Genomic DNA, 26,285 nt, shown 5'->3' with positions numbered 1-26,285 from the left:
TCATCAGGACAGCCATTTTCTGCAAGTAAGACATTGACAATTTTGGAGTAATCCGCTCAACCCCACTTTCAAAACAAATGACCTTCTCTCCCTGAAGTGACATTCTAACATGCCGTCCGCATCACTTCCCCTTCCTCGCTGACATGACCTCACTGCCTTCGACGAACCACTTCCTCAAAAAGTGTTTATAGGTGCAGCAGCAGCACCAAACCATGTATGGCGCTTTTCTGACTCCAAACACACAAGTACAAACAAGTGACTTTTATTTCTCTCTCATTATTTTCTTACACGGGTAACCATGGCAACTTTACAGCGGCTTCCCGCTCCGTGATTTAATGCCGCGCGTATCACTTCCCTTAGACGTTTTTGTGTTCAAAACTTTGGAGACAATTTTTTGAAGCAACAGCGACAGAACATACAGGACTCCGTTAGACGATATAAAAAAAAAAAACTGGTCATTTTTCTTTTTTTTTATCTGCAACAATAAATTCTCAGCGCTCCACCGTATTCATGGCTATCAACTTGATTAATACTTTTAAGGACCCGCCTTTGTTTGGGGATTTGTTCAGAGAGGCTGAAAATGAAACTGGCAAATATTTCATTATATACAGGAATTGATATCCATGAATACGGGGGAAATATTACAGGATGGACACAAAAAGAGTGTCGGATTGGTCACAAAGATCTCATCTCCTCGCTGATTGGCTGTTTACTCCCCAAGTTCTCCATGAGTTGATTGGCACCTTAGAGAGACCCCAAAGACAACGCCAGCATCAGAACTGTGGAAAGGAAGCGGATAATTAGCCTTGGTCATGATCTCTAACAATATTCAAGCGGACAAAAAATGAAAAAATAAGTAAATAAACGTACGTTCTTGAGGAATTCTTCAGCGACGATACGGGCCCGGGCGTTGACGGACAGCTTCATCTCGCTGATCTCCTTGTCGATCTCCTCCATGAAGTGAATGACGAAGTCCACCAGCTTGTGTTTGTACATCTGCTCAGTGTGGAAGTTGGTGATCAAGAAACTAATATCGTACCCCTGTGGAGATGACAGAAGATGCAAACGATTTAGTAAAAAACAACAACAAAAAATGATAATAAATCCATCCGTTCGCCATCTTCTGCTTATCTCACTACAGCTTCTGTAGAGGGATATGATTTATGTCAATTCAAATAAGTTGACAAAGTAATTTATTGTCTTCTGTTTGCACATGGATGATTGTACCCTTTGCTGTCATTAACTATGTATGTTTTAAAAAATAAAAGACCCTGATCCCTTACCTCGACTGGTTTCCTCCTCAGAATGAAGAAGTTCTCAGCTCTCATCATCATGAACCGCATGAATTTGTGGCAAAGAATCTTCTCGATTTCATCAGCCTGCAGTTGAGTAGGATTGCTTTTAGATTCGAAAAGGATTGTGGTGTTTAAGAAACAACATCATCAAAATTGTGTTAAAATTGACCTGCTTGACGGCAATGCTGACTCTGACGGAGTTGATGGACCCCTCGATGAGAACCTTCTCCTTGTCGTTACGGCTGATCACCACCGGCTGGAGAAGCAGCTCCTTACTGCTCCTGTAACCATGCCAACGGAAAGCGCATCTTTCAGCCTTCGGGGTCGTTCATTCTTTGCAAGATAGCTGCTGATGGCAAAACAGGCTGCGGCAAGCCCCCCCCCTTCCAGCACAAAATTCAAAAGCCCTTGCTCCAGCCTGTGTTATTTTTTTTCTCTTTCCTCCCCCACGCCTTCTTATACAAGTCGGATCAAGTCCGTACTTGTGTGACAGCTGCAGAATACAAGAGGCTTGAGGGATGGAATACAAATGAAAAATTCTTGACAGCCACTGGGTCTCCAAATGAGCCAGCGCCAATAAACATACCTGACCTCCACCTCGGGCTTGTTGTGACGCTCCACCACCTGAGAGGAGAAGTTCTCCAGGCAGAGGGCTGCCTGCAGGGTGGCCCTCACAGCGTTCAGGTAGGGGCGCAGAGTCGCCGTCTGAGCAGGAAAAGGGAGGAAAGATCATCGTCTGCTGTGTTTGTTGTACGATAAAGATCAGAGCAGGAACAAAAGTGAACCTACCAGCTCAAAGAGCTTGACCTCTGAGGTCAGGTTTGACATACATTTCACCCGATTATGTTTTGTTGTCACATTAAGGTTTCGTTTAACAAATGATTTATTATACACGCACACACAAAGGTATTGATTCAGCTATGTGTGGATTTAGGAAGGAAGTGATTGGTTTCTTTAGGAGTAGTGAACGAGATGCCTTCAGGTGGACAGTAGCTCGTCGTTATTCTTCAAGCAAAGCCTCGGCAGCGTCGAGAAAAAAATATATACATTTTTGCCTTCAAATGTCTAGGTGATGAGAAAATAAATCCGTAACAAGAGGCCCGAGCAGGAAAAAAAAAACAGCTCAGCTAAATCTCTCTAGTTTCTACATATCGTTTCATCAAGGATGTCCGTGCTCTGATTTCTACTGCAGCCCGGCCGCAAGACGGCCACTTAAGCTAGCTAGTTAGCTAATATCGCCTTGAACGAACTCGCGATCAGCCGAATTAAAAAGCTAAATATTTAAATATAAAGGTACATGTAGAGTAGGAGACTTACCATTTTTGATCTGTACAAGAAGGAAGTTCCTCAGCCACGCCTGGGACGACTCTTCCGTAAATCCTACATAGTAGAGTACAGCTAAAGTGCGCTCGTTTTCTGTCAACACCTTGTTTGAGGGGGCGGATGTCTTCACGTCACAGAGAAAAATATGAAAGTAGTTCAAGCCACCGCCCAGGTCACAAGAAACTTTAAACAAAACGAGCGTATACCCCGACGAGTCCATTCCATTATTTTATGGGAGAAGACGTTGCGTTTAACGGTTTGTTTTGTGATCATTTCAACGATTTTAGGCTGGTTTCCGAGCAAAGTGATTATTTTACTACGTATCGTATAGTTAGAAAGGTTATAATTAAATTATTAGTAGGAATGTACTGACGCAGTTACACCATGGAGGGAAAATGGTTTGCACTGAAGATACCACCTTAGCATTTCAAGTAGATGGGATCGAAACTTATTCATTTTACCCACATATTTGGCGTTACATTGAATTTTTAACTTTGTTACACGTACTAATGCATATGTAATTTTACTTTTAAGCGAGTTTTAGCTTTAAATGAGGTTATGACGTTGTTTATATACGTTACAAACACCCCTCTCAACACAATGGTTTTTCCCATCATGGACGCCGTTCACTGACGGTAAATATTGCTACTCTTGAAACATTTAATTGGGTGTGTATGCGCCCCGAACACATATGAACAAGTTATTAAAACGTTTTTGTATATATAATATGTGTACGTAATATGAACACCGAAGCAGCTTTCGTGAAAACGAAGCAGTAATTTAGCGGCCGTGCGAAGCAGGCAGCCCCGTTTGTACGTGCTTTGGGTTCGAGATGTGAAACGCCGCGCTGAGCTGTGTTAGTGTGTGTCCGTGGGACTGATGATGTAGAAATAACCACGCTGCCTGTGTGAACAGCCGCTGACAGACCCTCCACCCCACCGCCGGACAGCATCATGAGCGAGCTGAAGGACTGTCCCCCACTTAAATACTACGACTTCAAACCCGTGGAGCATGTGAAGCTGTGCCCCCGCTACACTGCGGTGTTGGGCCGCTCAGAGGACGATGGCATCGGCATTGAGGAGCTGGACACCCTGCAGCTGGAGCTGGAGACCCTGCTGTCCTCAGCCAGCCGCCGCCTGCGGGCCCTGGAGGAGCAGAGACAGGTACGTGGAGGTCCAGGACGCTTTATCCACACCTCTTAAACATTCTTGTGTACGTTTTTTTAATCACATTATTTCTAAACTTTAATGCAATTTTCTTGGGATTTTTACTAAGTAGCACATATTGTAAACCTGAAAGGAAGACGCTAAATATTTTAATGTAAAATAAATAAATAGAATAAATTAGTCTGAAAAGTGTGATGTGTATTTTTATTGAGAATCTCGAGACAACCTCCGTCCTCCACTTTCCCATATTATTTCAACTACGAGTGCTTTGGGTTATGCTTGTATCAGCTCTCCATATCTCATTATTCTTTCTATAATAGCTCGAGCTTGGTCAAATCCGGTGAAAATCCATTTTCAAGTTTGTCGTAGATGCTCAACCAGTTTTAGCTCTGGACTTTGACTAGACCCTTCTAACACTTGAATATGCTTCGATCAAATTAAAATTCAGAAATACATTATTGATCCAAAAGCTAAATTAAATATTGTTGTAACTCGTATTAATTCAAATTCATCACTCCAGTTGTCTGATGAACGGTGAGTCTCTATGCTAGTTTTGTTTAGATTACTTCTGAATCAGCTTGTTGCTCTGAATTACACTATAAATGGTATGTATTTGTATTTACTGATTTAATATTTGGGGGGCAAAAAAAATAAAATAAAAGGTATGCACTACTTTGTGACCGTACCACCTTGCCCTCATTGTGGCGTGCTCCTCCTCAGATCCTCACAGACTGGCAGGACAAGAAGGGAGACAAGCGTTTTCTGAAGCCGAGCAAGGACCCGGATCCTGCAGCCCCAGTCCGCCACAAACCCAAGAAGCAAAAACTGGACGGCAAGGGAGGGCACGGACCGGGCCCAGGACCCGGCAGACCCAAATCCAAAAACCTGCAACCGAAAGTTCAAGAATATGAATTTACAGATGATCCACAAGATATCCCCCGCACTCCGAAAAACGATGCTCCCAACAGGTAATGAATCCCTGCTTTCCTGTAAACTTACAGTCCATAAAAAAAAAAAAAAAAAAAAAGTTCTTCAGGTGCCTTTGTGCTACTTTATTTTTCAGGTTCTGGGCGTCAGTGGAGCCGTATTGTGCAGATATAACCAATGAAGAGACCCGACTGCTGGAGGAGCTTCTGAAACCTCCAGAGGACGAGGCAGAGTATTTCAAAGTACGACAGAAAACAAAACTCAGCTCCTTCATTCGAGGCTAAAACGGCTCAGCTGAAGCTGGATTGTTACTCTAAATGTAGCCCAGAGGTGTCCCAACCTTTAGCCATGAGGGCAACAAAAACTTATTTTTAAAGCAATTTTAAAACTAACATTTTTGCCTTTTTTTAATCTACTCAATCAATTAAAAGAATGAAAATCTTTGAAATCAACAAAATGAATCAGTAAATCACTATAGACACAAAGCATAAAAAAGCTTTTGCAAGATTGCATTAGTATAAGTCAAGTCCTCAGTTTCTATGTTTTTTGGGGGTCAATTGTTTGGTTTTGAGTAAAAGAAGGATGATAATTTTATTTCTAGTCGCATTGAAATTATGATGAATACAAAAACTTTGTTAAAGGTGCAGTATTATGTAAAATCAACTTTTTTGATAATGCTATTCGTCAGCAAAGACAACACCTGCAGTGTTGCCTTGATTCTTTCATGCATGTTCAAGAAATCCTTTAATCTCCTGTGGCAACCATTCAGCTGTGCAAAACCCCTGGGTGGACCTAGCTCCGCCTTCGAGACGCAGCTCCGCCTCTGAGCTGTGCTTTTCAAGCTTCCGCCTCACAGAGCAGGCTCCTTCAGACTAGCCAGCAGCAATCAGCAAACACCTGGTGCGTCTACTGAGCTCATTATACGAACTGCTTCTTAGCGCAACGCTTGTAAAAACGTTGTTAAAGAGTTAAATGGAGGAGGCGGAGTTTCAGAAAAAGCAGGCGTTTTTAAAGAGACAGAGGCCCAAATTCAAGACGTTAAAATAACAAAGTCAAATTTTAGACTTTGAATATTTGATTTCTTATTTGCATAACAACTGAAGGTAGCATAATTACTTGATTTTGCTGTAAACATAATAAGAGGTACTATTATGGGAAACATCAATAAATGGGAATCTGTTTCTTACACCTGATTCTGTTTCCTGTAGATTCCTGCGTTGGGGAAACACTATTCCCAGCGGTGGGCTCAAGAAGACCTGCTGGAGGAGCAGAGGGAAGGGGCACGAGCCAACGACAAGAAGAAGAGCCTCATGGGAGGACCGCTGTCAGAACTGGACGCTAAAGGTGAGAGAACGACACAGCCGTGTCTGCCTTTGGCTTTAAAGTGACAGGATCGTGTTTCTGCACAGCATGGTGTTTCCATGTCAGCACTCATCCATGTGTTCGTCCATGTAGATGTCGACTCACTGCTGAAGAAATCCGAATCCCAGCACGAAGCGCCAGAAGACGGTTGTCCCTTTGGTCCGCTCACTCAGCGTCTGCTTCAGGCCCTTGTAGAGGTCAGATCCAGGTTTTCTGCTCTGACGATTCGTGTGATTCCTAAAGCTTAGAGGATTTTTCTCAGAACCCCTTTAAAGAAATCACAGGAGATCAAACATAGAGAAATAATCTATGCTTTTGAGTTTAGTTTTATTCCACCCGCCCTTGTTATGTTTTAGGAGAACATTATATCCCCCATGGAGGATTCTCCAATACCGGACATGTCCGGAAAGGACGCGAATGATGGAGCTGGGACTTCCCCTCGAAGTCAGGGGAAAGCTTTCAGGTATTTGCAACATCAACGTAATGTACAGACCCAGCCGGTAAAAGAGTTTCTCTTAATCATGATGGACATTTTGCTTACAGTTAATGAAAACATGGCATTTAAGACTAAAATATAACATCAGACCAGTAAAAACATATATTTTATAAAACAGAAATGTGGGCTTTGTAAATACCTGCTTAAAGTCATTACTTTTAAAAGCTCCTTTTAATCTGACAAAGTAGACTCATTGGGATGTATATTCTAATTTATTGAATGTGACTCTGTAAGAACGCCATTGCTTCAACATTAAAAATCAGCTAGCTTTATCAGCTAGCTTTAGCACTGCTCTGAGAGCAGCATTTGATGCAGCACAAACTCTGAAGTTGGAAGTTGAGTTGATTTTAAACACAGATGTCAAGGACTAGTCTTATCAATTAACGCCATTAATAATGGCCTTTAAAAGTCTTAAACTTGAGTCGGTGAAATCTGCACACACCCTGGTATTGATAGTTTCCGTCTGGTTCCCAGTGTTCCTCACACACGTTCCCTGGAGGCGCGGATCAAGGAGGAGCTGATAGCTCAAGGGCTTCTGGACTCGGAGGAGCGACCCGGACAAGGAGGAGACTTGGAGGACGAGGTCCTCGCCGAGCTGCAGAAGAGACAAGCAGAGCTCAAAGCCCTAATTGCCCACAACAGAGCCAGGAAGCAGGAGCTGCTCCGGTGAGGATTGTACCCTTTTTGGTGTAAACTGCACCAGTGAAGTCCAGGTGTGCATTTTGAGCCTGTGACGAGCCGCTGTCTCCACAGGTTGGCGAAAGAAGAGATGCGCAAGCAGGAGCTGAGGCAGAGAGTGAGGGTGGCCGATAACGAGGTGATGGAGGGTTTCCGGCGCATCATGGCCGCCAGGCAGAAGAAGCGCACACCAACCAAGAAGGAGAAGGATCAGGCCTGGAAAGCTCTGAAGGAGAGGGAAAGCATTCTGAAGCTATTAGACGGATAAAAAGAAGCAATGTTTGGTTTTTCTTCCTTCTTTAACCCACATCTCAACCAGTCCTTACAGACTCAGACGGGAGAAACTGTCCTGTAGTGTAAACATTTATGTGAAGTAGTTTTAATAGTGTGTAAAATCAGCCATCTGATTCTCAGCCTTGAGTAACTTTTCTTTTTTGTACCGTGATTGTTGAATTTTGTCAATCTATGTTGCTTTTATTTTTATATTATCATTATTGATTGGTTATGAAACAGAACAACTTAATGTTTTATTGGTTTTTCTACAACTACAGTGAGGAAAAGTGCGTGATCTGCAGTCTCATTCTCAGAATGCACAATAAGCTGGATAACAAACTGACTCACCTTCTTCAGTAATAAAAATTCAACATGAGGCTTTTTTGTGTGATTAGTATTTATTTTCACGTTGTCTTTAATCAAAGTAGCAGAAATCCTTGGTTCGAAGCAATGCTGATTTATAAGCAGCAGGGTGTCCGCATATTTAAAAAGTATTAATTTATTTAAAATTAAAGCTTTAAAATATCTAAAACTCAATCACAAAAATGTAAGTTGGCCTTAAATGTATCAACAGGATTATTTAATCTCATTCTACGTAGGTTTTTTTTTTGAAAGACTGAGGTGTGCGCTGATATCTTCACTCTGCGTCTTGTGACTGAAGGTGGTTAAGGCCACAGACATGAATGCATTATTCATGTAAGGCTACCAGTAACAAGATGCTAATAGTTGTTTGCTAGCTAGCCGGCTAGCAACCAAGAAGCACAAGATTGTTGCCAAGAGCCACAAAAAGACATAAAATTTAGTTTTGGTTTCCTGCATTTTTTTTCTTTAGATACATTACATTACATTTTATTCATAATTGTCCTAAAATGTCTTAAGTTTGAGTTTGTGAAACCTGAATCCATGCAAATTGGTCATAATCATCTAATAGTTTTTGCTTTCAGATGACTGTAGCTGCACAATGGTTTAAATTGCAAAAAGCATTACAGGAGCTATTGTAACACAAAAATATATCTAAAAGATTTAAATGAAAGCTGAATTATAACTTAAATTGTGAAGAAAAAACATATTTTTTTAATTTTTTATAAAATTGGAGTGGTTTAACTACATCTTGCGTAACTAATTTGCCCCAGTCGAAGGCTGGAGCCTGTGTTTGGAAAAACATTTTCCGTATTGGAACAAGTAGCGCTCCTCCGCCACTAGATGGCAGCAACACCTTTGTGACTCATCTGGCGTCTCCATAGCTCATGGCCTAAGGTTGACATCACCCTGGTATACAGTGTGTGTCGATGTGGTGTGAGCGTCCGGTTGTCTTCAGCTGAAGACATCCTAACTGATGTTGGTCCCAGGAGGAAGCAGGAGCCTGTGTGTCTCACACTGAGCAGCTGTGTGTCAGGGGTCAAACGGTTCATCCTGACGGGTTACAGAGCAGCACAGTTATCCACCAGGAGTTTCACAACAGACAACAGTCTGCAAAGAAAAAAAAAACGCTTCTTCCTGACCAAACTGTCACATGATCACAACAGAAACTACCCCCCACAACACTTNCGCAAAAAACGTGGTAGTAAAGTAGAGGATGTCACCTCACTAGAGTCATGCTTCTCTGATTCTAGTTTGTGCTCCTTAAAAGTTGCTTTTGTTGTGCTAGAATATGAAAACAAAAACTTGCTGTAATTTGTATACGATGTTGATGTTTTCATTCACCTCACAACACGTCTTGCCTACAGGTAACATCTCACTAAAATCCCTCACTTCATTATTTTGTTGACATAAAACATTATTGACACCCAAGATGTTCTTCCTTAGGGCCAAAACAATGCAGTGTGCTTGTTTGCATTTTAAACAGGTTAAGGCTACACAGACGACAGGTTTGTCCGGGGCTTGTTGCTGTTCAATGTTTAGGTTCCGCGGTGTTTGGAATACTCTGGAAGTTTTATTTCAGGCAGTCGTCAGATGTGATATCTGGTATGACCCCGTCATATGGCAACAGTCTTCAGTCAGAGGCCTCCTCAGATTCATTTTAAGACCGACTGCTACCAGAGGTCCTTTCTGCCCATAGCATCAACTCTATGAATATAATGGATGATAAGGGTTATGATTTCCCTTTGGAATAGTTTTTTTTTTTACACTACATTTTTAAATGTAGTAGTCCCCCTCCCTAACTCCAACAGTGGCAATGGTGTGATGGAAAAGTTTTACAGATTTTAAGTACACGTCGTTACCAGTAACCCAGCCATACATTCTGGTTAGCTTGTTCGCATGCCTATTGTCTGCGTATCCATGTGTTTGGGTGGCGTAATACTTACAAGCTCCATGTTGGAAATCTACTAAATTAAAGCACTGCAGTAAAATAACCCAATGTTAAGAGCGACAGCCAGGCTGGACGCTTCAACAAAAGCCTCAACCATCATGTAAAAACCAAACCATCGTTTGAGCAGGTGTCCTCCAAGCAAATCATAATACTGTCAGACCACGTGTATGAAAGCTTTTAATAACATGAGGCCCATCTCACAGGTGAATGAGAGGCTGAATAGACTGATACGGCGGCCCCCTCGAGGCTGGGCGGATCACCCAAGGCTTTTGTTGATTTGTTGTCATTAGACCTTAGCTGAAGGGCAGGTGGGTTTTGTGCTGATGCACTGCTCATACATGCTTAATGATGCTCAGCATCTGTTTGCACATCTCATATTGAGCTGTCTACATAAAAAATAAAATCTCAAAAGGATGGACATTTTATTCTTTTGACAACCCAGGTGGTACGTCCCCGATCCAAGTTCGGCCTCCAGCTGTACGTTGACCAGTTTTTCCACAACTAAAGATTAAAATGTTTGCCCACTCCTCTTTGCAAGGTAGCTAAAGCCCACTCAGATAAGTTCTCAGCAACTGTAAACATTCATTTTCAGCTTTTGCCACAGACCCTCAGATTTAGGGCTTGGATTTTAGACCATTCTGAAGTATGTGTATGTTTTGATCTAAACTTCCCACCGTGGCTCTGACTGTATGTTTGGGACTGTTGATTTGCTTGAAGGTTCATCATCTGCCCCAGTCTTCGGTCTTCTGAAACATCCATCAGTTTTATTTTCAAAATTGCCCAGTCTGTTGACCAGCTGAGTCCACTCCACTCAAATGTGACCAGCTTGATGCACCCCACTGTGTTTCCACCCAAGTGGTTTGCCCTCGCATTTTGGAGGTGACTCTCTATGACTTGTAAACCTTCATGGCTTTCTGGCACAAGGTCGGCACCAAAACAAGGAGCAAACGCAGCGTTCTGCGAGCAGCATGCCGGGAGTTTGCGGACACACACTCGCCATCGTTTATCTGAGCCAGCATCAGCGGCGATCAGGAGGGGTTGAGGGCTTCTCTTTCCATCGCTTCTTTGTTTTGCCTCTGTTTAAGAGCTACGTTTCTCCCCCCGGGGCTCTCCCACTCCACCTCCGTCCGCACGTTCCTCAGAGCCTGGAAAGAACGACTGGCGTTCTCGTAGACACGCTCACCAACACACAACGGCCCAGACACGCACAGACACACACCGAGAGAAACATGAGTGTAAGGGGGATTTAACGTGGATCCTTTCAGCTTTCATGCTGAAATGAAATTCTGTGTGTACATCAGAGATCGTGTGTGTGTATCAGAGATCCAGAGGCTGAGGCAGCTGCTCGGGCCGGTCCCCTGAGAAGAGCCTCTGTCCAGCAAGACCACGCCTTGGCACTCGTCCTGCACAGTAAACTATTGTCTTCGGAGCTGCTGCCCCTCCTCACCCCCACCACCATTCTGACGTCACAGTTTGTCCTTCCCCAGAGGGCAACTGTGGCCGCTGTGGTAAAACTGGACTGGCCTTTTCATCAAAAGTCAGACACACAAACATTAAACCTTGACGTACGCAGCTGCACCGTCAAGCTTCACACGGTACGCATAGCGCCGGTACTCTCTCACTTCTTTGCCCCGTCCTCTTCCACATCAGTCGTATTTGAATACTATTTGCCTCCCATTTGCATGGCAGTTGAGGCTTTTCTTGTGACTCCTGAAATTGACAGCTCACATGCAAAGCAAGCACTTTCTGTCACTAAGCTCCACCTGCCTGGGCTTTGCTCACTGCTGAGGTAGACGCAGCCACAAAGACTGCCTGCTGTTTTTTTTTGTTTTTTTTCACTGAACACAGGCTCGGTCGACCTCAAGCAAGCTACGCTGAATGAGGTGAGAGACTGTGAGCAGATCATTCGGTATATTTAGTGAAAACTGGCAGCTATGACAAGAAATCGAACTCGCTCCAGGGTGAGATTCACAGACACAAACTGTAAACTGAAAGCAAGTCAAAGTAGAGGGAAAAAAAACACTATAAATTGAATCGCAATGGTAAAGGATGCCTATGGTTAGGCACGTAGTGACATTTTTACAGAAAAATCAGGTAACAATGTTGCCTTCAGTTGTTATAGAAATGTATATATCAAACATTACTTAAAAGAAATATGACTTTGCAATAAACCGCCTTAAAATTGGGCCTCTGTCCCTTTAAGAAGCTCCTGCTCTTTCCGACACTTTGCCTTGCCATCACGGTTCTCCAGTGCTTACAAACGTTCTTAGGAGGGTAGGACCAGGAGGTAGTTCATATTTTCACCTCAGGAGACTCTGAGGTGCTGTCTCCAGCCGAGTCCCAGTCTACAGTTCTGGGACTCGGCTGGAGACAGCAGATCCCAGAAGGAGATTTGTGGAAATGGGCGGTGCTTGGTGAGAGCAAGCATTTAAGCACAGCCAAAAAGTAACTCAAGTAAATGTGACTGAATAAATGTAAATAGTTACTACTCAACTCTGCTAGGCAGGAGATACTTTTTAACCTTCGTTTCACAACTAAAATGAAACAAAGGTTCACCAAGTAAGTCCAATCATTACTCGACTTGCTTGCTGATGGTGACTTTTGTAGATGGAAATATCAGCGATGAAGTTCTACATACTAAAAACAATTATTGACTCTAAAAACAAAACAAAAAATAATGTTTGACATCATGTCTGTCTCAGTCTAGACAGACCTTGCTAAAGTGCCCAGAAGCCAATCTGCAGGTACACTTTGCAGGCAAGTGACCCGGCAGATCCTCAACATGCTGCTCGGTGTGGAGTTTGTTCATCAAACGCCACAGTTGCTCATTTCTAAAGTGCCGTCGCGCAACCATCGGCTGTGGAGCCTCCAAGCACTAACCCAAGATCTGATAGAGAGAGATAGTCAGGTGGGCTATTTCTGATGTGGGGGTGAGGAGAAAGCTGTTGATAAAACACACTTTACTTTAGAGATAGGACCAGAAAGGAGAGACTCCCCCTCCTCTATCCATCCTCATCAACTAGATAAACCAATCACACAGGATCCATCTTTAAAACCTTTTGGTTTCGTCCAAACTGGAGCATTTATGAACCTGCAGAAGGGGAAAGGAAACGGGAAAAAAACCCTCTCCTTCACCACCTACCACTGTCATTCCTCCGCCGTCTCTCCCTTGTTTTCTCTTCTGTTATTATCTCTGAGATCACTATCAGGCTGTGCGGTGGGGTGGAGGGCGCCCTCCCACATGGCTCTGGTGAATGATTGGTAACAGCAGCGCACGGGAGGAGAGAGCAGTCAAGCAAAGACAAGAGGCCCAATAAAGTCCATCTAAATATAGAGAGGCACCAGGGCCTTTTTTCCCTTCTCCTTATAAAGAGCTGCTGGTGAATCCGGGTGGACTTTCCTGTTCGCTCTGCGTTAAGAGCTGATGACCCCCCCACCCCCCTTTCTTTCCCCCCCAAGGAGTGGGAACCGCACGGAGACACACAGTGTCTTTTTTACGACTAGGCAGGGNTCTCCCTGTGGAAGACGGTAAATCATGCCTGGTGGAACATACTAAAATAGGAGAGGTCTGAGGAGATGTTCATAAAGAAATGATGGGAGAAATGAGTTGGGGGGCGGGTGGGGGGAGGATGTTCCCGTGCAGAAGATTAGAACAAGTGGGTGCAGAAAAAAAAAAAAAAACTTCAGGCTGAAAATATCTCAGAGGATGGATTTTATATTGCAGTTTAGATCAACACAATCCCCTGTGCCCAGTCCAAATAATGCCCCAATTTGGCTCTGAGTCATGGCCATGTTTTCTAGAATTGCTCCCAAGACCCAGATCAGAATATGGTGGGAATTTCAGTGCTTTTTATAAACGGGCTGGTACAAACGGACCAGAACCAGGGTTTGTTGTAAGGAGGTTTGTCTTCGGGAAAGCAAAAGTGACTCGGAGAAAGGCCATTAGTCAGTTACTGCAATTGTAACGTTGATGGATAAAATGCATTACTTAAAAAGAACAAAAAAAAAAAAAAATAAATAAATCTGAAAAGTGTGGTGTGAGTTTTTAATCAGCCCATGTGAGTTGATATTTTGTAGAACCATCTTTTGCTGTAGTTACAGCAGCAAGTCTTCTTACATGCCCAAAGACCAAAGTGTTTTCCAAATTTGTTTTGAATCGAGCTTAAAAGAAAAACTCCTATTGGATGTTTGAGGCTTTGGCTCACTGACACATTGAGATGCTTTGATCTAGTTGGGTTGGACATTTCAGATTTTTGTCCTACTTGAAGGTGAACAGCCACTTTTTTCCCCCCAGGATTGTCCTGCATTTAGCTTCATCCACCTTTTCTGACCACCTTCCCTGCTGAAGAACAACATCTCCACAACCTTTTTGGGGCCCTATGCAGATTTGGTAACACTTTATTTAAAGTTGTGTGCATAAGACTGACATTACACTGTCATAAACATGACAAAACACCTGTTATGATCACGAAGAAGTCTTTATGAATGTCTGTGACTTCTGTCATGAAGTGTCATTTGTCAAATAATGACACTTTTAATCCAAAGTTGCTTCAAGTTTCATTAAAAATCCATTAAAAGTGCTATCTTTGCATTCAAGTGTCATTATTTACCAAAAGTGACACGTTAAAAGTGTCTTTATTTACCGAATGACAGGACATGACAGCAATCAGAAAGACATTCATAAAGACTTCTTCATGTATTATGTCGTATTTATGACAGTGTCACACCCCTTCTAATAAAGTGTTACCACAGATTTTCATTTGCCCCTCCAGCCTCATACCAACAGGTCTACATCAGATACTTCATCATTTCTAGGCTACTCTAAATCTGTGACAGACCTATTATCAGCATCATTTATCGTACCGGTGTTGACATGCCTGTTGATTTTAACCTTACAACACTAAAAAACTAAAAAGTAAAAATTTGGAATTTGAAATGCAGATTTTTTTTTTTTAAGTGTGCCACATTAAAACACTAAATTTACAACAAAGAGATCCCACATATGCTGGACATGACCTGTTCAAATGTTTACCATCAGATGGCCTATAAAAAGCACCGTGTTGCAAAAACCAGCCAACACAGAGACATTATCTGTGCCATGGTGAACACTTCCTTCCCACATCTTGACTCAAGCAGCAGCTTTCCACCGTTTCTCTTAGGTTAACTAATGGTGACATGCTTTTAGTGCTGCAGGACAGAAGAAAGAAAATCAGTAATTGTGCACATTTTTGGCACGGCTGTGACGCTCGCCGCCACATGCGTGAATCAGAGAGGAGATCATTTTCACAGCTGTCCTCGTGTATATCAGCAGTGACAGCGAAGGTCCAGAAGTCAAAGGAGGAGACAAAAGCGTTCGCTCTGTTCCTCCAAATGTCCCCGTTCACCTGTTGCTCCCGCTGCTCCAAATGACCACACACCAGGACACAAGGTAAAACTGCTACTACAGCCAAAAAAACCTAATTAGTCAGTATTTAACTAATAAAAAAGAGCAAACACACTCTTTAAAAACTGATTAAAAGTAACTGAATTAGACAAACAAAAACTCATAACGAAATGATAGTACACTATAATGAAAACTAAAACCCTGCCTGCTCACTTTCTGAACATGTAAATCCTAAAATAAAGTCGCTTTATGATGTAAATAACAATTTTTAATGTTACCGGTTCTGTCAGGAGGAATGGTCCAGAACGCCTGCAAACTATCGTGAGAAGCTTGTGGAATAAAACTCAAGAGGTTAGACTCAATTCATACATTGTAAAAGATTAAATACTGACTGACTGTAAATGTTTTAAATTCAAGGAAAGTTACAAACAAAAAATACTGTGAAACAATCTCTCGCTAAGTTTTCTGACATTTAGGAAATAGAAATAATTTGGACTATTCTGACCTAAAACAAGAAAAGTTTGGTCTGATTTAACTTTGGGCAGTGAGTAAAAAAAAAACTATTTGTGCAAATATCTGTTTTCGACTCTAAATTAATCTCTTCCTGTTGCAGTCTGAGAGTAGTCAGAATTTGCACCAATGGGTTAAAGAAGACAGCTAAACAGGAGCAATGCGTGTGTATGCGTGTGTGTGTGTGTGTGCGTGTGTGTGAGGGAGTGTCAGTTTGTGGTCATGAAACCCCCGCAGAGAGGGGAAGCTCAGCTGTCAGTGGTCGTCAGGCGCTTGTGGATGAGGGGGGGAGCTCCCCCTCCGCCCCCCTTCTCGGTTTGTGCGCCGCCCCTGCTGCAGTTAACCTCAACCCCCTTCGCCCCTCTTTCTCTTTCCTTTCCACCCCTTCTCTGGTTCCCTGCCCAGAAGCAGCAGCAGCAGCAAAAGCAGCTTGGCCCTGTCTGAGGCAGAGGCGCTCCTCGTCACAGCAAGGCGTGTTGGCCGGAGATAAGACGAGATGCCGCGGCACCAGCAACCCTTCAGAGCACGGCGAACGAGTGTCAAGACACTCGGACGCTAAAAGGTCAACCTGTTTTCGTTCTGTGTGCGACTCACAACGCGCTGAATGACACAGAAGGAGCAGACTCTCGGCGTGCTCTGTGGGGGTGAAGATGTTGCCATGAAAGCGGCTGCCAGGCTGCTGCGTTCGGGCAGACGTGTGGGGTGGATGTGAGGCTGGAGGCGTCAGTGACTCCTGCAGCTCTGAGACGTGCGGGGGCGTGACGTGTCATTGTTCTGCTCCTGGATGTTGGCTCGTCTGGGGGATCGCGTTACAGAGCTGGAGACTCGACTTGGTGCAGAAGAAAGAAATAAAAAAAAAGATTAATGTAAAAACAAAGATGATCCCAATTAGGTGTGTGCCAGTTGCACCGATTTCCTTCATTTTGGGAGATCGGTGATCGGCCGATACTGTCATGCAAAGCCGATATTATCCTCCGATTTTATCAACCTCAGCAAAGGTCTAAAATTCAACCACTGTCTTTTGTTTTCCCGTTAGGGAGGTTTGACTGATGGACCAGCCCACTAGGTCATGTCTGCAAGTTTGCAGTTAACGATAGTGACCCCACTGTTACCAACTCAGCGACTTTCTTGGTATATTTAGCGATATTTCGGACAAAAAAAAAAAAAACAGGTATTGGGCCAAATTGGACTCAGCAGGTCAAGGTTTGATCACCAATCGACCAGAAAACCGCAATTGGTGCAGTCAAAGTCCCAATGGTTTGATGTTGTTGGGGATTTTTTTTTTTCCGGCACCAAATCTAAACATAAATACACACATCTTGGAAAATGACTCCAATTAACTTTTTCACACTTTGTGGCTTACCAGGAACCCCCAGCCCAAAGATATTAGTTTTTACATATACCCGGCTACATATGTAGCTACAAGACCTCAATCTGTAGGCTACAACCAGCTCACCTTGCTCTTAAAGCAGAGAGGATCTAAAGTTTACCATTTGCACCTTGACAAAGATGTTCAGACCGACATTTTACTGGGATGACATACAGCGTGGATAGCGTGAAACGTTCAGGAGGTTTGTGATTTAAGTCCATGCTAGGCCGCTGAAAGCAGTTAAACCCGCACTACTGGCTCCGGGGTGTGATAAAGCCTGGAGTATCTCTGGATCAGAGTGAGTTTTAAAGGCTCTGGCAGACATTAAACCGACAGCAGGCCTGCAACTTCTCAGCCACCGTTCGACGACCCGGCAGGCCGCTCAAAGAGCCTCCGGGTCCCGCTGGCGTTCCGACTGAGGCCAGCGATCACGAGACGAGCCGGAGGAGACGCGGTCTCTCTCAGAGGGAGCCCGAGTGACGGGCTTTAGCCGGTGGGACAGTAAAAGCTGAAACAGCTGTAAAAGGGTGGAGGAAGTGAAGGAAGTGAGCTCACTGGGCTTAGTGAACGTTGGTCCGTATTTGATTTCAGTTCACGCTTGCCTTGCGAATGTTCTCAAGTTCACCTTGTTACGCTGCAGCCGCAAAACAATTCTTCATCCATTCATCCAAATCCAATCCGATTTTCTGACCGAATGGCTCAGGTGGGAGAATCTGTTGACAGTCATCCGAGGTTCGCCGTGGTGGAAGAAAGTAAATTGTGGTAAGCCATGTGGAGCAGGGGCCTCATAATGACTATGAATGCACTCCAAGGGCCAAGTGTGGTAAAAATGTATCCAAAAAACGATCAATTAAACTGCTAAAATATAAATAAATAAATAGGTGTCTATTTAAAAAAGTTAAATAACATTGGACATTTTTCACATTGTTGTAATTTGGCAAAAATAAAGATAAAAACCGCTTAGATTTAATTAATAAAATAATATTTTAGTACCCAACTTTTTTAAAGGCTCGATTAATGTCTCTCTAGAGGTCTGTTGTCAAACTGAAGGCCCGGGGTCCAAGACCGGTCCACCATAGCTTTTTTATGTGCCCCAGATGCATAAATAGAACGTCCAAGAAAGCAGATACGTGTATTATTTTATCAAATCAAGGCAGGTTTCTTCCATATCCTTAGCTCAATGTGAAAATGTTATTTAACTTGAAGGACTCATCGACTGCAGAAGCACCTATTTTGGCTTTTCAAAAAAGCCAAAAGCCACCTTAAGCGCGCGTAATAACTGCTTTGTGAAACTGAAGAAGTTATTTCTAATTTTACCGTTTCCAACAGAAATTTCCAATGTGATATTTCAAAGAGAGCTTTGAAAAACACTGTCTGGTGTGAGCATCTGATGGCAGTGAGACTCTGTCCACTTAGCTAAACTTTACATTAGCATGAAAAATGCAAGTTCACAGCACTTGGGATATATAACCACACCAATCACTTCTGTGAGACTTTGTCATTGAGGTATATTAATCCCTTTTTGCCAAAAGGGTGTTTTGTGTTTTATGCCAATATCACTTTTGGCCATTATTTTGTAAATTTAGCCTTGATCATATCACATCCATCTCCTTCCTCAGGCTTTTAGATTGAGTTTTTTTTTTTTTAGATTTGTCCCTCATGTGCAAAGATTCTCCTGGATCCTCCATTCAGTTTAACGTTTTGCACCAAAGGAGTCACGTCAGAGAAGGTCAAACTGTTGAACTAATTCCCCGTCGTGGCAAAAGATCTGCCTGTCTTTACACATTCAACACTTTGCCTGTTTTCTTTTTAAACAGCAGAAGGCACTCCTCACTATAAGTGAAAACACTCATCCCACGGAGACAAAAGGAAGTGTTTACATAGATAGACGATAGAAATCTACTTGTTTCAGGCTCCGCAGTGTATCCAGTTTTTCTCGCTGAACCAGCCTAATTGTTCCGAACCGACTGTTTGAGGTTTTTGGCATCTTTTCATTTGGTCAAACAGGTTTCTGTTCACAGATATTTTCCCCTCTCTTCATCCTCATCCGCATTTTTAAGGAGCGTGGCGTTGCTAATAAATTGCTTTCAACTCGTGTCGCTTTGAGTCGCTGATATAATTTGTTTTAGATTAAAACAGGATTAAGTTATAAAGCAAGATTTCAATCTTAGATTATCTGACAAGCACCTGTTCTGGCACACCTGCAGACCTACCAAGAAATGTCCGTCCACCTAAAAACAGCGACAAAGATGGACGTAGTAACACTGGAGGTGCTGCAGTTTATAGTTCAGGCAGGACAATTCTTAGCTGTACTCACTAATATGCCTGCAAAGAAAACATCCTACCAAGTACTTGTGTTCTAACTTCTAGTGCAAATATCTAAGTATGCTTGAAATAAGTCAAAACCAACTCAAAGGCAACTTTTCAACATGATAGAGGGGTTTGGTTTTAGTCAACAATTTCTTAAAGGGACAGTATTATGTGTTTTCCAGGCACACAGTGCCAATTTATTGCACAGTTACTATGAGAAGTAACTATACTACTTTCAGTTGTTAAAAAAATACTTTGCACCCTGAAATTGAGAGTCTGCCTCTTTAAAAACTCCTGCTGTTTCTGAAACTTTGCCTTCAGGAAGTCATCCCAACATTGCTCCTCTAGCAACCCTTAACCAGATTTGAAATAGGAAGTAGCTCAGCAAATGCGCAGTTCCATCAGCTGTTTGCTAATTGAAGCTGGCTAGTCTGAAGGGACTTAGTGGGGAAGTCAGGGGAGATGGGTGCTCTCTGTGGTTGGAAGCTTGAAATGTGGAAACTGCAGGAGGAGCTTCTTCCTTGAAGGTGGGGTTATGTCCACCCAGGTGTTTTGCACATCTGGATGTTGTGTCCACAGCAAATTAAAGGATTTCTCAAACATGCATGAAAGAATCAAGGTATCAAGGTATGTTTTGATGTAAAGAACAAAAAAAGAAAATTTTTCCTAATACTGCTTGTTGAATATTAATGAAAACGCATTAGTTACAAATGAAATAATCTGCCCAGTGGAACAATACATTTTTCCCACATCATAAGTTAAAATGTCTTACTCTACTTGCAAATTATTTTTCATGTAGCTAGTACTTTTTCATCAATATTTAGGAATTACTGACTTTAAAAAAAGCTTCTATTTCTTGCTACAATGTTGCTTTTAAGTTAGCTTTGTCCTGCATCTAGTGTACTCAGACATTTGCTCTAGAAACTAGACCAAAAATACTTTATAAGATTTTGTGTTTTTGCAGTGTGGCCTTTCTAAAACAAATAGTAGCAAGAAGAAATCTTGAAAGAAAGCAAGGAAGATTTTGCTCTGCAAGTTGTCACAGCACTGCAAAGATGTGGAAGAACACGCTGTGGTCAGACAAAACAACAACTCAAAACTTTAAGCACACACACACACACACACACGCACACACACACACACACACACACACACACAACACTTCACACAGATCTCCGTCGAAATAGTACAATCCGGGCCTGTTGTCGAGTATCTTTCTGCGGACAAAATGACGCCATTTTCTTTTAGCATCTACGTCAATGAGAAGTGATTTCGGCACTTGTATGTGGGAACCTTAACACTGACATATCACAAAACTAGCTTATTTGTCCTTCATCATGATATTTTAGCGGTAGTAGTCAAGGAAGCATGTTTTCTTTTCGGTATTGAAAACATAAAGAACCTCAGTAAACGTAATGTTATCTTTTATCCCACACACTCCTAGACATACAAAAAAGTTTTTTCCCCTAGCTGGGAATATTTGGATCTAATTCTGTTGCATGAGAACTTTTAAACCCATTGGGCAAAATATAAGACTTTAAAAATATCTCTAAAAGTGATTAACTCTACCAACCTTGAATTGTTTAAGACATTTGCATCTTCTCCTAGAGTTGAGGATCACCTCTCTTGGCTTCTCAATGGGAACTCCGGTCTGTAAAACACAAAGAAAACACGACATCATCATGTTCTTATCAGCTATAACGATATAATGTCTTCTTAAATTGGCTTCAAACGTCAAATAACCCCCCTTAAGTACTTTGTGGAGTTACCCTCATGGTGCATTCACACCAAACACGTTTTGAGTGTCGGGCAGGTCTGGTCAACATTCAGTCTATGTGGAGCGTCGGACGCGTCAAAACTCTCAAAATGGTTCAAATCTCGCCGCGCTAGATGCTCGAAACGCGCCTCAGCGGCCCTCGACGCCTCCACTTACTTAAACCAGACGCGCCTGACGCTCAAAACGCGTTTTGTGTGAACGCAGCATTACTTCATCTGCTTGGGAGTAAGAGCTTGACTTTCTTCTTCTTGAAGCAGGTGTCGCTTTCCACTTACCTGTAGGTTTAGCCATAAGTTTGTATCCGCCCATGACTGTTGTTGTGCAAAAGGAAAGAGGATATCCCATGAGGCCGCGCGCTCTTCCCGCGTGTAACAATCGTTACTTAGTTAAGATTAAAATTGTAATTTGTTTCCGACATTTAACTATTAGATAGATAGATAGCTAGATGGGACGATAGATGGATATGCTTATGTATAAATAGTATGAATTAGAACGTCACGAACCACACTCCATACCAGTAGGTGGCGGTAATGCTACTAAAAGTTTTTTGCCAACCGCCAATAAAAAGTAACAAGAAGACGTTTAATACTATTGCAGTTTGATACCTCTTTCTCAGTTTTTAAAAAAAAGATATTTTGTGATATAATTACTTAAAATAAATGTACATCAAATTCCTTAGTTTAACACAAAAACATTTGTTAAATTTTTTAATAATTATTTCAGTATGCCCAACTGAAATAATCACTTATTCGATATTCTGAGATTTTATTAAGTTAATCTAAACATTTACTAAGCCTCTGAACGCGTTTGCAGACTGTAGATGGAATAAAAACAGGGAGATCTTAGATGAAAATGTGTTCGAGGCTGCAAAAGATTTGAGACTGAGATTGATGTTGCAAGAAGACAACACCAAATATTACAGCCCTGCAGCTGTGACCACAGGAAAAAGGTGGTTCAAAGGAGTATTTATTCTGGTGGGATTCATATAAATGAATGTCACACTTAGGACTTTTACATGTAAACTATTTTTAAAACCACGTATCCCTTTTCCTTTCAGTTTACAGTAATAAAGGCTTTTTAAAATTATTTTAGTTCAAGGGGTACAAATACGTTCTCAAAGGATTGCATAAACAAGTTTGCAGAGATGACTTTACCAGGAAGCGTCCCTCCCTCAGATAAAGTCATCCTCAGAAACACCTTTTGTCTCGTGTTCTTCTCACTCTCTGCATTTATTTATGTCTGACTCTCTCCAGACCCTTCATTTTATCCAAAACGTTGGTGGTGCTTCAAAAATGGCCACGTGAGTCAGAAGGTGACGGCTTTCTGGAGTCTGGTCGCCTCCAGTGAGAGGCCGGGTAAATTTAGCCTGTGGCTGGAGCTTATCTGAGGCTGCAGCAGCAACACTCCCCAGGCCCGGGCAGGCCCACTGCGGGGCTGAGTCACACTGGGGTAGGAGGGGGGTGATCTGCAGACGGGACAAGTCAGGTGGAACGGGCTCGGTCCGAATTTTGCAGGGGTTGGATTTGCATAAAGTAATTGATTATTTGTTTAACATAAGTAGATATGCTAGTTCTATAACTTGAGAAGGTGTTTTTTTTTTTTTTTTTTTACCTAGAAACCTTTGTAAAGTTAGCGTAGCTGGAGTTGCTATTATAAACGGTTCAGTTATGTTGAAATGGTCAATTAAATAAATCGCGATTAATTCAGCATTCACTCATCAACTAATTCTGTAATCTCTTAAGCGTTATCTAGAGGATGCAGACAAAAAAGGCCATTTGATGAAAAACCTAGAGCAATAACTAAGCCAAAACTGTAGAAAAATATATGTATATTGCATTTAAGATTTTAAAAAAAATCCTCAAACTCTTTAGTTTAAGCTCCACCCAATTCTGTAAAAAATGATGTAAAGCTCTTATCAAGCACCTTTTAATCCAAAAAAATAATCAACAAGTTTGATTTTAAATTGAACATGTTAGCATTTATTTTTAAATGTTTATTACCTTATTTTAAAAATAAAATTATACTTACATATAAGTGCACTTGAAAAGTATATTTTTAAAATTATTTATAATATCAGAAGACAATATGTTAAGGTGGTGAAATAAAAAAAAAAAAAACGGCAGAATATGTCAATTTTTTATCCGATTAATCAATTAATCGTTAGCTGCCACCCTGGTTTCAGGTTTACGTCAAATCAAGAAGCAGAACTTCTCCAGTTTGTTTCTCACTTCACAAATATAATAACTCATGAGCAAAGGACAGTCCTTTTTTTTTTTTTTTTGATGCAAGTGATTGACATAATGGAAACAAGAGGTTATCTCCAGCAGGTTGCCGTGATTAAACTTAAGCTGCCGGCTGATAAGTAGCGATGATGTTTCTGAGGAACCACAGGACGTCAGAGTTACACGACAGAGCGAGATGTGAGCAGGGAGTGAGACTCGGCCGTGCCTACTTTGTATGTGCATGTTAAAGTGAAGATGAGGTGGGAGAGGAGGGTGTGGGGGGAGAGAGAGGCTTTATGATGACCCAGCATTTAACACGGTCTGCTGGGCCTGCGTGTGACCTCGTTCATCAAGTTGACACCCGGTTCTGTTTCTGCCCTGTGATTCACCAGAAGGGAAAAAGAAAAAAAAAAACTGGGAGAAAGGAGAAACTAGAGGGTGAGGCAGGAGTGCAGATGTGCAGTAAGAAAAAAAAAAAAAAAGCCACAAATGAGAAGTGGGGAAAAAGTAAACAAATGTGTGTGAAAGACGAGAGAGAGGGAGAGCAAACAGAGAGCGCGGGACGAGATAGCAAGAGATAAACAGTGACAACGCGAGGAGGACGAGAGGAGGACCAGAGCCGCCTCGCTTCACTGACATCCAGTAAACACCAGCAAGCAGCAGCAGCAGCAGCAGTGGAGACATCCATTCTGCTGAGCACCAGTGTTTGGAAAAACCGTGACATGATTCAGCTATATTTAAAATGCAGCTTGTCTTTTAGTGTTGGCATCCTGCAGCATGTCCTCCTAACACACGGCATGGTTTCCATCAAAACCGTTGTTGTTGTGTTGTATTTTTTTTTCTCCTTAAATTAGTGGGGAACATGTCTTCTTCCAAACACAAACGCATCATGTCGATGTCAAAACACTTTGGAAAGTTTGCAGCGGAGCGTCGCTTTTACATGTTACCTTGCATGACACTCATCATGAGGCTCTTGTGGAAATATTCAAACCCCTCGATCTATTTCTCGTTTGCTTTCTATCTTCCTCTTCTCTCTCCAACCTATTTCCTCTCCATCTACTGTACAGTCACTGCAAAAACACAACATCTTACCAAGTATTTTTGGGGGGGTTGAGTTTGTAGTGCAAATATCTTAGCTTACTCAAACTAAGACAAAACTAACTTACAAGTAACTTCACAGCACAGTCAATAATTCCTTCATATTGTTGAAAAGCTAGTTGTTCCACTAACAGATTATTTCACTTGCAACATTTTTTCCATGTCATAAGTGAATACAAATGTACACCACACTTTTGAGATTTTCATTCAGAAAACACAATTTTCCTTCCACCACACTTAGTGTTTCTCTGTCAATTAAATAATTTGACAAAATATGAAAAAATTGGCAGGGTATGAATACTCTCGCAAGATACTGTAGCAAAGCTGCTGCCTTCATTAGCTGGACATCAAGAAAGAGAAATGTCTAGAAATCCCACCAAGTCCTCTTTTGTTTACTTGCTCAGCTCTTGCACACAGTGATGTCATCTGATCCCAAAGCCGATGTAGTCAAATATCACTAATTTACATTCATATTCAGCCCCCTTTTTTGCATGATGAAATATAATCCAAAGGCAATTATTGCTTCCTGGTTTGAGGAACATGGGAAATACAGCGATTCTCCCAGACTGTACGCCATCCTACTGCTCCGACTGGTTGTGATGTATCTGGGATTTTCTCGTTTTCAACCTTCCCACACTTTAAACGACTAAAGCCATTCAATGTTTCCTTGGAAAGCCTCATACTGTAGTCTGATTAAATTAGACATGCATGTTCCTTTGCATGTTCAGACATGCAAAGGAACATGTTCAGACATGTTCCTTTGCATGTATCCCCACCTTAAGAGAAAAATGACAAGAAATTGATACCTTAAAACTCGATGCTTAAAGTGAAAATAAAATTCTTGTTCAAAACAACCTTGTGAACTCAAGCTCCCACTAAGGACGGGGCTTAAGAGAAACATGTCTGTGTAACAAGTGGAACGTTTCTTAAGAGTAAATAAGCTCTTAATGAACTTCAATCAAAACCAAAAGCATTTTAGAAAAACCTCTATTCAGTTTAAAGCTGTGTTGTAAATCATTACCAAGTAGATGAATTAAAGCTAAAGAGAGGAACAACAAGATAATGGATGGGCTTTTTGTCTCCACTAACCTTGTCTCTGTTGTGTTCTGCGGGCTTAGCGAAGGACTCTGAAGTGACACGTTTTGTGAAGTAGCTGATGTAAGCACAAACATGTAAAAGCGCTGCTGGGGAAAAACTGAGCCAGCTTAGCTTGTTTGGCAATGTGGGGTAAAGAAAGAGTGAAAGAAAAGACTTTTACATGAAGCTCGGGGCAACATGGCTTTAAATGGATAGCTTGTGGTTTTTGAAGTAGATTTCAGTTCTTATCTGCAATAGCTTTCCACATTTCCGAACTAGCTGCTCCAGTGGTGAAGAAGCTAACGGCTAGCTCGAGAGAAAGAGACCCCGGGCTATGGCCTGGCTGAACATTGTGTCTATAATTAATAGATTTTTTTTTTTTTGGTTGAAATATGTCTACAAAACTGCCAAATTAATTACATAGTCCGTTCACTCCACACCGTTGTTTTTATTTTATATTTTTAAGCAGGAATGTCAGGTGGCTAAATATAAAGCTACTGCGGTACACATTAACAAGGTTGTTGCTAGGTAACCAAAGGAAACTGTTGATCCAACTAGCCTAGTTTTATCGGACATTTTCAATCATGTTTATCACATTGTTTATGATTTATTGCCCAATCCCACCAAAGATGTAAAAACGTCGTTGCCGCTATTTTACAACCATCTTTACCATTTCTGACTTGGGCCGTTATTTCTAAAGACATTATT

General features: G+C 41.9%; 2 protein-coding genes and 1 long non-coding RNA gene across 3 annotated transcripts; 1 reads left to right on the top strand and 2 right to left on the bottom strand.

Moving 5' to 3' along the window:
• Positions 1–246: 246 nt before the first annotated feature.
• Positions 247–2,723, bottom strand: arpc4l (actin related protein 2/3 complex, subunit 4, like). The gene is made up of 6 exons (XM_008409627.1): positions 2,613–2,723; positions 1,882–2,000; positions 1,465–1,576; positions 1,284–1,379; positions 871–1,041; positions 247–779 (listed from the first exon to the last, which is right to left on the bottom strand). The coding sequence occupies exons 1-6, from the start codon at positions 2,613–2,615 to the stop codon at positions 774–776; spliced, it is 507 nt and encodes a 168-aa protein (XP_008407849.1). The 5' UTR covers positions 2,616–2,723; the 3' UTR covers positions 247–773.
• A 204-nt stretch (positions 2,724–2,927) lies between these two features.
• tada3l (transcriptional adaptor 3 (NGG1 homolog, yeast)-like) lies at positions 2,928–7,898 on the top strand. The gene is made up of 9 exons (XM_008409629.2): positions 2,928–3,253; positions 3,534–3,781; positions 4,505–4,752; positions 4,848–4,953; positions 5,920–6,055; positions 6,167–6,270; positions 6,430–6,536; positions 7,044–7,235; positions 7,323–7,898. The coding sequence occupies exons 2-9, from the start codon at positions 3,572–3,574 to the stop codon at positions 7,513–7,515; spliced, it is 1,296 nt and encodes a 431-aa protein (XP_008407851.1). The 5' UTR covers positions 2,928–3,253; positions 3,534–3,571; the 3' UTR covers positions 7,516–7,898.
• A 7,825-nt stretch (positions 7,899–15,723) lies between these two features.
• On the bottom strand, positions 15,724–25,886 carry LOC103465079 (uncharacterized). Its single transcript, XR_533747.1, has 3 exons — positions 25,590–25,886; positions 20,977–21,054; positions 15,724–16,553 (listed from the first exon to the last, which is right to left on the bottom strand). It is a non-coding gene; the product is annotated as an uncharacterized LOC103465079 (long non-coding RNA).
• Positions 25,887–26,285: the final 399 nt, after the last annotated feature.

The sequence above is a fragment of the Poecilia reticulata genome, linkage group LG5 (assembly GCF_000633615.1).
Source record: "Poecilia reticulata strain Guanapo linkage group LG5, Guppy_female_1.0+MT, whole genome shotgun sequence".
Lineage (NCBI taxonomy): Eukaryota > Metazoa > Chordata > Actinopteri > Cyprinodontiformes > Poeciliidae > Poecilia > Poecilia reticulata.
This window is presented reverse-complemented; position numbering and strand designations above follow the sequence as displayed.

What these genes read in the sequence shown, in the direction of transcription:
- arpc4l (XM_008409627.1), bottom strand. An exon ending in TCAGCATTGCCGTCAAGCAG is followed by an intron (nt 1,380 to 1,464) that starts GTCAATTTTAAC and finishes ACTCAACTGCAG; the next exon opens with GCTGATGAAATCGAGAAGAT. An exon ending in TGAGGAGGAAACCAGTCGAG is followed by an intron (nt 1,042 to 1,283) that starts GTAAGGGATCAG and finishes TCATCTCCACAG; the next exon opens with GGGTACGATATTAGTTTCTT.
- tada3l (XM_008409629.2), top strand. Translation starts at nt 3,572, where the DNA reads ATGAGCGAGCTGAAGGACTGTCCCCCACTTAAATACTACGACTTCAAA. An exon ending in AGTCAGGGGAAAGCTTTCAG is followed by an intron (nt 6,537 to 7,043) that starts GTATTTGCAACA and finishes TCTGGTTCCCAG; the next exon opens with TGTTCCTCACACACGTTCCC. An exon ending in AGGAAGCAGGAGCTGCTCCG is followed by an intron (nt 7,236 to 7,322) that starts GTGAGGATTGTA and finishes CTGTCTCCACAG; the next exon opens with GTTGGCGAAAGAAGAGATGC.